This window comes from Mastigoproctus giganteus, chromosome 14 (assembly GCF_048544385.1).
Source record: "Mastigoproctus giganteus isolate SK-2022 chromosome 14, ASM4854438v1, whole genome shotgun sequence".
Classification (NCBI taxonomy): Eukaryota; Metazoa; Arthropoda; class Arachnida; order Uropygi; family Thelyphonidae; genus Mastigoproctus; species Mastigoproctus giganteus.
Window position 1 is genome coordinate 32316624 of NC_143588.1, and position 15093 is coordinate 32331716.

At 34.6% G+C, this 15093-nt stretch overlaps 1 protein-coding gene across 3 annotated transcripts in view; it reads right to left on the minus strand.

Moving 5' to 3' along the window:
• Window positions 1–3074: 3074 nt before the first annotated feature.
• The window catches only part of gwl (serine/threonine-protein kinase greatwall), a 248358-nt gene continuing 236339 nt past the window's right edge, over window positions 3075–15093 (minus strand). For all 3 annotated transcript variants that reach the window (XM_090388326.1, XM_090388324.1, XM_090388325.1), the window contains 2 exons: window positions 12725–12835; window positions 3075–3196 (listed from right to left, as the gene is read on the minus strand). In XM_090388326.1, coding sequence (XP_090244452.1) covers window positions 3150–3196; window positions 12725–12835 — 158 coding nt within the window. In that variant the 3' untranslated portion in view covers window positions 3075–3149. The remainder of the gene's footprint in view (window positions 3197–12724; window positions 12836–15093) is intronic.

Here is a 15093-nt window from a genome sequence, read left to right on the forward strand (position 1 = left end):
TCGTTTTATTCCATCAAGACTACCAATTAGATCGCTGTTGTTAAGCACAGCAGTTCTAGTGGGTGCCATGTTGGAACTAGAATTCGATGATCAAAAGACAGCCACTGCTGCTTCAAGTATAAATATGATTAAACAAACCATAACTTTTTAGAATAAGTTATCTCTATATGAATGTTCTAAAATCCTTCAATTTTGAATACACAAAAGAAAGTTACATCCAGTGTCATCACAAGTATGACATTAAAACTTTTGATTATATCCATATGGCCTTATATAGCAAATAGATCTGAAATGGCTTCTCTCCGTTAACACTATTTTTGTAATTACACATTTCATACATAAAGTTGTATTTAATGCAACTATAAACAAATTAAGCAAATATATATTGTAATAGTATTAATACATACAGTAATATTATAGCTTTGGTAGTGGATTACAGTAATTTTTTATCCAAATAAACTAATCCCTTTGCTACAACTTGCTTTTGTTCTGTTACTTTACTGTGTAGGATGGAAAAGCCAACACTTACAATGATTATGCCCTCAGGGCAAAAGTAAACCCTGGGATCGAGACTGTAAAAGACAATCCCTTACTCTTTTCCACCAAATCACCTGATAATAAGATTAAGTAAACTACAGTATATATATTTTTTCACCCATAAATAAATCAAGTTCTTGTCACTTGAGTGACTAGACTTGATTCTGTGACATTGATAATGCAAAGACAGCTGGTGAGCATGTACATATTGTTTTATTGTTATTTATTACTATATAAATTAACCTTAAAACAATTCTTTGAATTAGATCTTAGTTTGATTTACTAAAACATTTAATTCTACTAAAAAATTTTAAGAATTTCTTAATAATAATAACCCTTAGTTACTGTCTCTGCAGTCATTGAAGAAGTGGTAAGAAAATACCATGAAACATTTGACCACATTATGTACATATTTCCTATTTGAAAATAAACAATAATGCCAACATAGGTCTTGAATGTTTTATTATCTTCAAATAATAATTTTTCCCTAATTTGACAGATTCTCTGCTCGGTAAAACCACTCAATTTAAAATGTGTGACAAAATGTCGTCTATTCAGTGCATGCCTAATTCACATCTGACTGCAGGTAAAGGGGTAAATCATATGGTACTATGCCTGGATCAGTCACCAAACATACTTGACAAGTCACAGCTCATTACAATGCTGTAATTTCAAGATACAAAGTTAGTCCCCAAACCTTTTGTGTGCATCTTATATATCAATTTTTGATATATGAGATTGCTTCAATAAATTGAAAATGATATGTGCAGGTTTTGCTATACTTTTTCAGATTGCTGAATTTTGTAGGGGGGGGAAAATCACAGCAAAAGACTTCACATATTGTACCAAATTTAAGATGGCTTGTTCTTTGCACTTTAAGTAAAACTGTCTGAGGTAGTATCATCATTTTTCAAAACTATGGGGGATATATATAGGTCTGAAGGAATATTTCTCTTATTATATTACTTGAGTGTTAGAAGTCAAATATTGAGATTAGTTCAAAGTTAATTAATTGAAATGGGAATGGAATGATATGTGGTTATTTGCAGCAAATGATATTAACAAAAAGAAAGACACTATTACACCACATGCAAATGTTAAGTAATAGATAAGTTTGTTGAAGCAGTTACAGCAAAGCTAATTAACCATCACACTATTACTTAATATTAAGGAAAAGTTTCAAAACTTATGAATAATCTCACTGAGCTTTTTTAAAAATGTATCTGGAGATTTCTACCAAGGCAGTACACATTCTCTGATTTACTGAAGTCCAAGTGAGCTTCAAGTGATGATGGCGAAGGTAGTAGCTTTGGAGTATATTGAAATTAACCTGATTCTCGGAATTGTAATTACTTGGTAGTTAGGAGATGTTCTATATGTTGTGGCATGGGTGGAAGTGGAATATTATATTGCAAAAGTAAGCACTGAACTTACTGAGCGTTTCCAATTTCTTGTTGTAAATGCATTGGACTTTACTAGACTTGTAATGCAACTTAGGGGCTTCAGTTCTGCAGTAAATAAATCAAGATGCACTTAAATTTTAAACTGCTATCAGAAATTACAAGTAATATACTGTTCAAGATATAGAGAACCAACTCACTATCAATACAGTTCATGTTACACAAGGTTGGTTTAAAATAGACTAGTGGAAACTGCTGACTAGATTGTTAACACTTCCAGGAATATCATTAATGCCACGTTTGTAACAATCAATTCTACCCCCCCCCCCAGTTTATATTACCTGAAAATCATTTCTTAAAACTATTTTCAATATACATGACTTATGGGCTGTCTGTGGCTAAATTCCTCTTCTAATTCATTATACTGTACAACACCAAAAAACGATTACACAAAATGACCTCACAATATCAATTACTTATCAACATGGAAAGCCTTATCACAGAGTTCCATTTCACAATCAGTGAACTGTGTCATCTCTCATGATCAACAAACTTAAACCAAAGAAAATCAAGCTACATACAGCACAAAGCTTAAATATGATATTTAAAACATGAATATCATATCACATACCAAAAACACTCTAAAATCTAATTAATACAAATGAAATACTCCCATCATTATCTTCCTATAGCCATGATTTAAACAAAACATTTAATAAGTTATATATACTGAATGTTTTGTAAAGTAGACAAAAGGAGACAAAATTATATGAAATGCTAAAATAAACATATTTTAGCCATACCTCTAAAATATATTATGCATAATGCAGTACCTTTTGATAAGAAATGGGCATTTTTTTTTAAATCATCACACACACACATACACACACACACACACAATTAACTGACAAGCTTACAAAAATAACTTACTGCTCATCCCTGAATGTTACAAACTTATGTTGCCACTCGGTTAAGAAAAAAATTTATATATATATAATAATAAAAAATAAAAATACACACACACCCATATATATATATATTTATATATATATATATATAATTTTTTTTAAATCTGTATAATGACATTTGTTTCAGAAGGACAAATTGAAACAAAGTTTGTCTAGTGTTGTAAAAATGAGACAGCTGTCAGTCTTCTCTTCATGCTTTTAATCAAAACAACTGATGAACGAAGCTAGTTGTTTCTTCATGCAATCAGTACTCAAAATTAGAAATGTTAAGATGGTGAACAGTGTTACGAGCTGAAATACAAAATATAAATTTTCAGGCACGTTAGAGAGGTACAAAACTACCAATAGAATAAAAAAAATTTAAGAAAAAAAATATATGTAAAATACTGCATATATATTATAAATTATTTTATAGGAAATTGTAATTAATTAGTTTCTTGCCCTAATTTATTTTCTTGGAAACTAGCTGAAGTCCTTTTTAAAGGGAAAACTAAGCATACATTGTAGCAACTTACTCAGAATGGTACAATGGATAAAAGGATGGTTGAGTGGGAGAAGACAGAGGGTGATAATCAATGGGTGCTGCTATTCGTGGACTAATGTTATTAGTGGAGTCCAACAGGGTTCGGTGTTGGGTCCACTCTTGTTTTGTATATTTATCAATGATATTGACGAAGGTATATCAGGCTTAGTGCTGAAGTTTGCAGATGATAAAGGTTGGCAGGGTTGTTAATGACACTAATGGCCGTGTGCTACTGCAACAGGATCTGGAAAATTTGGGCAGATGGGCTGAGAAGTGACAACTGAAGTTTAACATTGACAAATACAAAGTACTGCATATGGGTAGAAGTAACCCCAGAGAAACGAACCAACTGTGTGGTACTACACTTAAGGTGGTAGAAAATGATAAAGACCTGGGAGTAATTGTGCAGTCAGATATGAAGTTTTCTGAGCAATGCAGACAGGCTGCCAGGGCAGGTCATGGGGTTTTGTCAATGATATACAGGAATTTTGCTAGTAGGTAAAAGGAGGTGATTATCCCTTTGTATAAGACAATGGTCAGGCCACGCCTTGAGTACTGCGTACAGGTCTGGAGGCCTCATTTTAAGGAAGGATGTATATTTGCTTGAGCATGTACAGAGAAGGACAACAAGATTGGTGAGGGGAATGAAGGGATCCTCTTACCAAGAGAGGCTTAAGTTCTGCAAATTGCAGCAGCTGGAGACTAGGCACCTGTGAGGTGATCTGATTGAGATGTATAAGGCCTTGAATGGGTTGAGCACGCTAAATTCTGATGGGATTCTTCCACTTGTTCAGATTATGAACTTAAGGGGGCATAAATTCAAACTGAGGAAAGACAGATGTGCGGAAATTTGCCTTTAGCCAGCGGGTGGTTAATTGCTGAAACAAACTTTCATCTGTCGTGGAAGTTGATAGGTTAAATAAATTTAAGGAGGAACAGGACAAACATTTAGAGGGAATTGTTTTGTAATTTTTTTTTTTTTTTTTTTTTCCCCCTCGGCTGATGCTGCATAAGCTCATACACTTGCTTTCTTTCATCATGCCAATATGTTCAAATGTTACAAACAGTATAATAAAATTATGTAATAAACAAACATTTAAATCAATTTATTTCTTGACCTATTAGTATTCACAAAAATCTTTCTGATGTCAACAAGCATAATGTGGCTTAGCAGGTTTCCAAAGTCACCCTCATCCCTCCTATCACCACCACCATTAAACAACCATAATGACATAATACTGAAATATCATACTCTTAACAAAAATCAATGAAGTGGTAATCAATAGACATTTCTCTTTGTGGACTAACATTATTAGTGGAGTCCCCCAGGGTTTGGTGCAGGGCCCATTGTTGTTTTCTGTATTTAATAATGATATTGATTTAGGCATATCAAGCTTAATGTCCAAGTTTGCAGATGATAAAAAGGTTGGGGCAGATGATAAAAAGGTTGGGTGGTTAATGACAGTATGCTACTGTAACAGGATCTAGAAAAGTTAGGCAGATGGGATGAAAAATGGCAATTGAAGCTTAACGTTGATAAATGCAAAGTACTGCATATGGATAGCAGTAACTCCAGAGTGACATATCAACTGTACTATGCTCAAGGTAGTGGAAAATGAAAAAGAACTGGGGGTAAATGTGCAGTCAGATATGAAGTTCTCTGACAATGCAGACAGGCTGCCAGAACAGCTCATGGGGTTTTGTCAATGATATACAGGAACTTTGTTGGAGAGATAAGGAGGTGATTATCCCATTGTATAAGGCAGTGGTTTTCAACCTTTTTTTAACAACAGCATCCCCAAGTAATTTATTTTATCCTACTCAATTTTCTGCCTGTTAGACTCTCTCTCTCTCTCTCTCTCTCTCTCTCTCTCTCTCTCTGTGTGTGTGTGTGTGTGTGTAAAATATATATATTAAAAAATATATATGTTAACAATAATTTAATTATAAAAATTACATTTCATAATACAAATTATATATATACAGTATATAATTTTATTCTTTATATAGAGGTACTCAGTAAACATCAATTACAGATCACCACAAAATTAAAAGATACTGTACACCTTTTTATAATGAAATAAACATATAAATTAAAAAAAAAAAAAAAAAAAGTTAAGGCAATAGTCAAGCCACATCTTGAATAGAGGTCTTAAGGCAGTAGCTTTCTTGTCTTTTGTTTCTCATTTTAGGAAGGATGTGGAGCTGCTGGAACGAGTACATAGAAGGGAAACGAGATTGGCGAGGGGAACAAATGTCTGTTCTTACCAAGAAAGGCTTCAGTTCTGCAAATTGCAAACGTCTGGAGATTAGGCACCTGTGAGGTGATCTGATTTAGGTGTTTAAGGCTTTGAATGGATTGAATAAGCTCAATGGTGATAGAATTTTTCCTCTTGCTCAGGCCACACATATGAGGGGGCACATTCAAACTGAGGAATAACAATTGCAGAACAAATGTGTGGAAAATTTGCCTTTTACCAACAGGTGGTTGATTATAAGAATCAAACTTCCATCTGTTGTTGCTGGGAGTTGATAGCTTAACTAAATCCAAGGAAGCACTAAACACACTATTGGAGGGAATGAATAAATGGGGAGGTATCTTTCATCTTTTTTTTTTTTTTTTTTTGCTGAAGCTGTATAAAGCTTGCTTTCTTGCATCATTTGCCAATGCTAATAATGTTATTTAAAAAAAAAAAAAAACCTTTTATAATACAATTTATTAATGCATGTATTGGTTACGAGCTTATCCACATCAAGTCTATCAACTAGAAAAAACACCACATTTTAAAGTAATACTGCCTTATCAATTCCAAAACTGGAATTGATAAAAACTGCCATGTAAATTAAAAATGACAATTAAAAGCTAATTTAATTTACACAGAAATGCTATGCTTCCATATCCATAATAAATGAATAATAAAATTATAAAAATAATAAATAATAATAAACTTTACCAATCGGCCAATTTCAAAACAATAGGAAATCCCAAGTAAAATACAAATAATTAAACTTTTATAATGACTTTAACAGAAGCAGTTAGAGGGGAAGACAGATATACAGAATGTTTTACATAATATCAGTAGCTACCAAACAAGGCTGTGCCCTATGTCTTCTGACGTTTAATATAATATTAGATTAGGTAGTAAGAAAATGAAGTACAAAAACAATAGGACTCACTTGCAAGAAAACAGAAAATTAGGAGATCTAGAATATGCCAATGACATTTCACTTAAAATGTGACCAACAGAAGACATGCAATTCAAATGTATTTTAATATTACAAATAATTTTAATTCTAGAGCTATACATAGTTGGAAAGCATTAGCAAAGGCACATGATGCAAGAAAGCAAGCTTATATAGCATCAGCCACAAAAAAAAAAAAAACACACCCTTATTTCACCCATCCACGTGCTCCAAATGATTGTCAAGTTCTGCCTTGAATCTATTTAGGCTATCAACTTCAACAACAGAGGATGGAAGTCTCTTCCACCAACCAACCACCCGCTGGCTAAAGGTAAACTTCTGCACATCTATCCTACATGTCTTTTCTCACTTCGAATTTATGCCCTCTCAAATGATTATTCTGAGCAAGACGAAGAATTCCATCAGCATTGAGCATGCTCACACCATTCAAGGCTTTATACACCTCAATCAGATCACCTCGCAGGTGCCTAGTCTCCAGACACTGTAATTTGCAAAACTTAAGCCTTTCTTCGTAAGAGCAACCCTTTGTTCCATTCACAAATCTTGTTGCTCTTCTCTGTACTTGTTCCAACAGCTCTACATCCTTCTTAAAATGAGCCCTACAGACCTGTATACAGTACTCAAGGTGTGGCCTGACCATTGCCTTATACAAGGGGATAATCTCCTCCTTATCCCTGCTAGAAAAATTCCGGTATATCATTGACAAGACACCATGAGCTACTCTTGCAGACCGTCTGCATTGCTCAGAAAACTTCATATCTGTCTGCACAATTACCCCCAGGTCCTTTTCATTCTCTACCACTGTCACCACAGAGTTGATACGTTACTCTGGGATTACTGCTTCCCATATGTAGTACTTTATATTTGTCAATGTTAAACTTCATTTGCCACCCCTCAGCCCATCTGCTCAACTTTTCTAGATCCTGTTGCAGCAGTGTACTGTCATTAACAACCCTACCAACCTTGGTATCGTCTGCAAACTTGGACATTAAGCCTGATATACCATCATAAATATCATTTATAAATACAGAAAACAACACTGAACCCTGAGGAACTCCAATAATAACATTAGTCCACAAAGAGCAGTGTCCATTGATTACCACTCTCTGTCTTCTCCCACTCAACCATCCCTTTATCCATAGCAGCAATTTGCCTCCAATGCCACACTGCTCCAATTTGTGCAGCAGTCTTCCATGTGCAAAAGTATCAAAGGCTTTTCTAAGATCCAAATATATGATATCAAAGTTATTATTTGCATCCAGTTCCTTTGTGACTACATCATAGTATCCAATCAAATTAGTCAGACAAGACTTCCCCTTAACAAACCCATGCTGTGTCCGAGCTATAACTGAAGTCTTGTCTAGATGATCCTGCATTGCTTCTTTAACCAGCGCCTCCATCAATTTCCTTTCTATGCTCTTGTATAGAAAGGAAACTGATAGTTTTACATATTAAAGGCAGTCATATATGCAAAGAAAATATAACAGATTCAGAAATAAAGAGAAGAAAAGGAATAGCCTCTGAATTTTTAGTAGATTGAAGAAAAATGGAAAAGAAAGCAAATACATCTAAAAACAAAAATGTTTAATACTTTAGTTAGAACAACACTTACTACATGGTAGAAGCATGGCTGGTGAGCAAAATAAGAGAACATAGACAGGTGGGGGAATAATAGGAGTTCATTTGACAGAAAAAGTAAATGAACAGAACAGGACAACAATATGTATAAAACTTCATAAAACAAAAAAGATGAAGATAGCCAGGACATATATAACGGAGACATATTGACAGTAACATAAAAATAGCAGTGAACTGGAGACCCAGTTGTAGGAAGGAAAAGAGGTAGATTGAAGACAATCTGGCAGATAATGAATGAAAAGGAGAGAGGAGTGTAATTATACAAGAAGCTAAAAGCACTTGCAATGGATAGATAGAAATGGAAATAGTATTCCCAGACCCTAGGTTAATGGAACAACAAAGGATAAATCTGAGAGCTTTCCAATTTTTGTCCATTTTAATAACTTTATTTTTGGTACTAATTACATTTATCTGCATTTAATAAAATGTCTCTAATATTTTCTTGATTATATAAATAATCTGAACTACGTTTTTAATGGAAATTTCACTTGAAATTTACTCAGATCAGAATTTTTTACTTAAAAAGTAAATAAATAAAATTGGTGGCGGAGCTTTTGGTTTATTTTATATACTTACAAATTTTACTAATAGGCTATTTTTATCGAAAAATACCAATAAAATTATGTAAAAATGGAAATACCAGAGGATTTCTTATACTAGACTGGGTTAAAACAAACCTTTTTTGACTTCCTCAGGCAGCTAGTTTCAGTCGCTGCTCATTTTTAGCATTCAGCATGTCAATGTGATTCAGTAATCACACTGACATGCTTCCTCCTCCTTGGTACCTTTCTTCCCCCATTACTTTTATATTTTGATGGAATCTTTCCCTCTCCCTGCTCTTCATTGAACCTACCTAATTTTTCTCAAAAATAGTTGAAATGACAGTGCAAAAAGTGTACATCTTAACACTCACATTACAGCCTAGTTTTCTAAACTTTTCTGGCTTGTTACTCACAATTGTCTTATAATCCAGATGTTTATTGCTTCACAAAAAATTGCATACTACATTTTAAAAGCCAGTCCAAATGTCTCTTTCAGTTTGGTTTGTGGATTCTTCAAATACTGAGTACAGCAGTAGCTTGCAGATTAAGTCCAACAAAACTTCCTGCTTTGATCATTTTTTTGAGTATGTAAGCGATAGGAATTTAATGCAAATATACTTGAAACAATTTCCTGCTTTATTGGGGGCTTGAGCAAAAATACTGTTTCATTGTTGCTGATGTCAGGAGTTCATGTCAATTCAACCAACAACTTGGTTACACAAACATCCCTTGCTTTATGTGTGAGTAGGATAGTTGAGCAAGAAGTGAATGGGGGGAAATGAAAGTATGAATGCCAATACAATCTCTGACACCACAGATCATGCCAACTGGATGTAAGAGATCTGCTCTTTAACAGTTAAGTCCATGACATTTCTCTGTATGTGACAATTCTGTCAGAGAATTCGATGATGGACAAAAATTGAACAAAAATGCTAACATTTAGCATGCTCTTCTGAAAATGTTAATTTAATGACCATGTCTTGATTCAGTTTCGAGAGAGTGTTTTCATCTTCGCTTACACCTTAATTTTCAGGTGTATTAGCATATTGTGTAAAATTCTTATTTTCTTCACCATATCAATCCTCCCCACGTAATAACTCAATTCCAAGTGGATAAATTTTCATAAAGTTCTATATTTGGCTCTTACAAAAAGATTTATTGAGTCCATCCAAATTTCATTAGAATGAGAGCAATAAAAATCTGGTAATTATTATTTCTTTGTCAGTCCACATGTAAAAACACAACTTTCAATGGATGGATTTTCATGAAATTTTGCATTTGTCTCCATTAAAAAAATTTGTAGAGCCGTTTGTAACCTAGGCCAATAAATACCATTGCATGGTCCCAAAACAGCAGCATAGATTGGTTAAGTATGCACCTATTATCATCAACATGACTGTCCATCCGTATTGTAGAATTGTTATGATAAGGATGGGCAGTCATGAAGATAATAAATGCATAACCACCTTCCAACCTGCTATGAGTATGATTTAAATACTTTTACACAAAATATATTCTTTTTCCTAAATATCTGCAATTTCTGCATTCCTCCTGTTTAAGTGACCATAACACACACACACACACACACACACACACACACACACACACACACACACACACACACACACACACACACACACACACACACCTCCCCCAAACTTTTCACTTCACCAATTTTCTTAATTTCTGGTCTGTGTGTGTGTGTTTTTTTTTTTTTTTTTTTTTTAAACGAAAGCCCCATTCACGAAAGCTGTTAGAACCTACAGTACTTAGTACCATTGTTGACATTAGACTTGAACTTATGAAGATTGTAATTTTCAGGAAATACATATGAAGGAAGGTTGTTCTAGAAAACAGAAGTTGAATGAATAAATGAACAAGAAGAAAAGTTGGTTCTGTGAGTTTGAAGTTGGACAGTAAAATTGACTGGTTGCAGCACATGTTTGGGGGGGGGGGGGAATTATAGGAGCCAATTCAGAAGAATAGCACAATAGAAGTATCTGTAGAAAAGGCATGCAGCAGAAATACTGTCTATAAGACAGAGAGTAGAGAGACTTTGTTAGAGATGAGTCGTCATTAATTAACCTAACTGCCCTCTTTTGAATGGAATCTACAAGTCATAAAAAGGTTTTAGGGGAACCACTCCAGATGTGGGAACAATATTCCATGGCAGGGCAGATTTGCGATTTGTACAGAGTGAACAGCTGTTGGAATAAAAGTAATGCTGAGTGCGAGAGAGAAAACCCAGTTTTTTTAGATGCAGAGGAAACAATATTTATAATGTGCTTATGCGAAAAGAGAGAAAGATTAAAAGTCAGGATAATCCCCAATAGAGATATATGATCTTGCCTAGAAATCAGAGTGGCATCGAAGATAAGCATAGCAGCAGAGGAATCTTATTTGGGAGATATAAGACGGGACTGAGTTTCAGAAGGACTGAAATCAACTAAGTTATCTTTGTCCACTGGAGATCAGCATTTAAGGAATTGGTAGTGTATATTTGAGAAATTGAAGCTGTTTGTGCAGGGCAAGGTTTCTCAAACTGAAAGGTGGAATGCAATATGCTATCATTGGCAAAACTATGGATAGGATTTCCAGTCAATGGAAAAAGGTCATTAATATACAAGAGGGAAAGAGTGAGAGAAACAACTGAAGTCATTAGTGGACAGGTTAGAAGACAGAGTGCCATCAATTGTCACCTGCAGTGAGCGGTCAAAAAGAAAACTGGATATCCAATTACAAAAAACAGTTGGTAAACCATAAGATAGAAGCTTATATAGAAGACTTACTCCTGTAAGTCTTCTGTACAAGATTTACCTTTTGACAATGCCAAACGTGATCAAACGCTTTGGAAATGTCAAGAGCAATTGCCCGAGTTTCACCAAACCTTTCTACTGAATTTGTCCATAGATGGGTAACATAATTCAGAATATCGACACTGATGGAATCCATTCTGTTATCATTAATCAGATGGAAGGTTTCTAGATAGTTTAAGAGTTGGCAGTTAATTGATTTCTCCATTACTTTAGAAAAAGTAGAAGTGCAATGGGATGATAATAGGAGGGGAGGGATTTGTCATCCTTTTTAGGAACTGAGAGGATATCAGCATATGAAGGTAAAACACCTTTGGAATAAGGCGACACAGAACAGGAGTAAGTTAAGGTTTTGATTTGAGAACAAGCAGAGAAATATCATCAGGGCGTGGAGCTTTCTTAGCATCAAGATTGTTCAAAATCCTTTTGACATCCTTTTGATGGAAGGCCACAGGAGGCATTGAATGAAATGTGCTGGGAATGGTGGGAGGTTTACCAAGGTCAACAATACATGAGTTAGAAGAAAAATAGGATGCTAGCAGGTCAGCTTTATCCTTGGCTGAAGTGAGAACAGAACCATCCAGTTTTGATAGAGATGGGCAAAAGTTGCAGCCAATAGCTTTGGCAAGAGACCAGAATGCTCAGCTACCATTAGGGCAAGAAGCACGTTTTCTACTCTTAGCCTGTTTAAAATCAAGTTTGGACTGATTAATAACTGCTTTACAATTGTTGCAAGCTTTGGTGTAGGCAGGAAGTGAACCTGTAGATTTGGAAACAAGGCAATTATGATATGCAACTTGAACACCCTGCTTCTAATGTGATATTAAATCTAATGATTTAATATCACATTAGAATCTTAATTGCGAGATATAAGACATGACTGAGTTTCAGAAGGACTGAAATCAACTAAGTTATCTTTGCCGCACTGGAGAATTAACTGGAGATCAGCATTTATATGTTTTTACCATCAAATTACTGAATTTCAAATCTGTGATATATTTGTCACATACTGAAATCATAATTTTACAGAATAGAAATTTATATTTATATTATTTAATAAAAAAAAAACATTATAAGAAATGCTTACAGAAATTCTTACCATTAAAATATGTAGTGTCAGTTTCATTATCAGGAAGAGGTATAAATGGAGCTTCCTTCCTAAGTAAATTATCCCAGTCAATAAATTCAAAGAGTGGCCAAGTTTTCAATTCTGGAAGTAACATTATTTTTAAAGATTAACAGAGAGAAATTATGACATCTAAAATTGTATTTTTAATATCCCCCCCCCCTGGTTTCAGTCGAATATCCTGTTTCCAAATATCTTTTATTCATTCCACATTTATTTTATTATTACTTTTTTTTTTTTTTTTTTTCCCCAATACCATTTCTTTCTGACATTAATTTTATTTCGACATCTGACTTAAATTTAAATGTATATTAGTGCAGGGTGAGGCAGGAAAATCGGCGATTTTAAAAATGGACTAATTATATAAAGAATTTGTATTTGCCAAATTACTAAAATGCCATCTTTATACATATAGCATGCTGTTTATTTTTTGAGGATAATATCTTCAAGGTGACCTCCATCTATGCACAGGCATTCTCCTAATGTTCCATGCATGTTTCCTCACGACATAGCATTTAAGGAATTCCAGCAATTTTCATGAATTCTTTCTTTCTTTCGGGTCTTCAATATTGTGCAGGTGATGAGAGTTTACACCTTGCTTTTTATGTGTCCTTATTAAAAAAAAGGGGGGGGGGAGTCACATGCTGACAGGTCTGGGAATCTTGGAGGCCATGAAATATCATGATCACTGGAGTGACTTGGTGTGACTAAGAAATGGCAGCTGTATGGCTTGCATTAGCACCCCTGCAGTTCAAGTCATTGTGCATTCTTGTTGAAACCAATTGGCCTCATTAACTTGAGGAAGCCCAATGACTAGTTTATCATACAAAAAAGTTGTGATCATGTTTAGCACAGCAGCCTAACTACAGTTGTTACCTTTCAATTATCATCTTCAAAAAGAAATATGGGCCAATAGTGTCGCAAGATAAAACCACACACCACACTGTTACACAATCACAGTGCAATGTTTGCTGATGGTTTTTTTCTAACCAAAACCAAAAGTTTTGTTTATTCACAAAACTGTTTAGATGAAAGTAAACTTCATCAGACAATATTTCATAGGATTGTGAATAAAGGCATCATGATCCATCTGAGTTAGCATTTCTTGACAAGAATATGTTGGGTACCAATATTCAGAACTGGTTTTTAAAATACTTTGTTTTCCTGCCCCATCCTGTATTATTAGTATTAATATTGACAAATGATACAAGAAGCAAGTATATATAGCATTGAGGGACCTTTCCCACATCACCTGTCCATTCAATCTAATAACACTGGTGCAGGGGGTGGGAGATTTTTTTTGGTCCCTGTTAAAATTCAGGGTGATTCTTCTATATTTCTGAATTCAATTATGGTACCCACCAATTTTACATAAGAAGAGATTAAAGTCAAAAACTAAGTTTTTGACTTTAATCTCTTCTTCATATATTCATATATTTTAAGAAAATGTTACATACAGTACTAAATATAGAATAATGGGTCTATTAACCTTATTCTATTTACAAAATGTTTATTTGATAACAAAACACTTATTTTGTCATTTTTTGCTTTTTCTAATTATCTGTTAGTGTTCCCGTACGAGATTCCAACAGTAGTCTGCCAAATGTAAAGTAGTAACCCCAGAGTAATGCATCAACTCTGTGGTACCACACTGACAGTGGCAGAGAATGAAAAGGACCTGGGGGTAACTGTGCAGGCAGATATGAAGTTTTCTGAGCAGTGCAGACGATCTGCAAGAGTTGCTCATGGTATCTTGTCAATGATATACAGGAATTTTTCTAGCAGGGATAAGGTGATTATCCCCTTGTATAAGGCAATGGTCAGGCCACACCTTGAGTACTGTATACAGGTCTGGAGGCCTTGTTTTAAGAAGGATGTAGAGTTGTTGGAACAAGTACAGAGAAGGGCAACAAGATTAGTGAATGGAACAAAGGGTTGCTCTTATGAAGAAAGGCCTTAAGTGTTGCAAATTACAGTGTCTGGAGACAAGGCACCTGCGAAGTGATCTGGCTGAGGTGTATAAAGCCTTGAATGGTTTGAGCATGCTCAATGCTGATGGGATTCTTCCTCTTGCTCAGAATAATCACCTGAGAGGGCATAAATTCAAATTGAGGAAAGACAGTTGTAGGATAGGATAGATGTGCAAAAGTTTGCCTTTAGCCAGTGGGTAGTGGATTGCTGGAACAAACTTCCATTTGTCGTTGTAGAAGTTGATAGCTTAAATAGATTCAAGACAGAACTTGACAAATATTTGGAGCAAGGGGATGGGTCAAACAAGTGTAGTGTTTTTTTTTTTTTTTTTTTTTGGCTGATGCTATATATAAGCTTGCTTTCTTGCATCA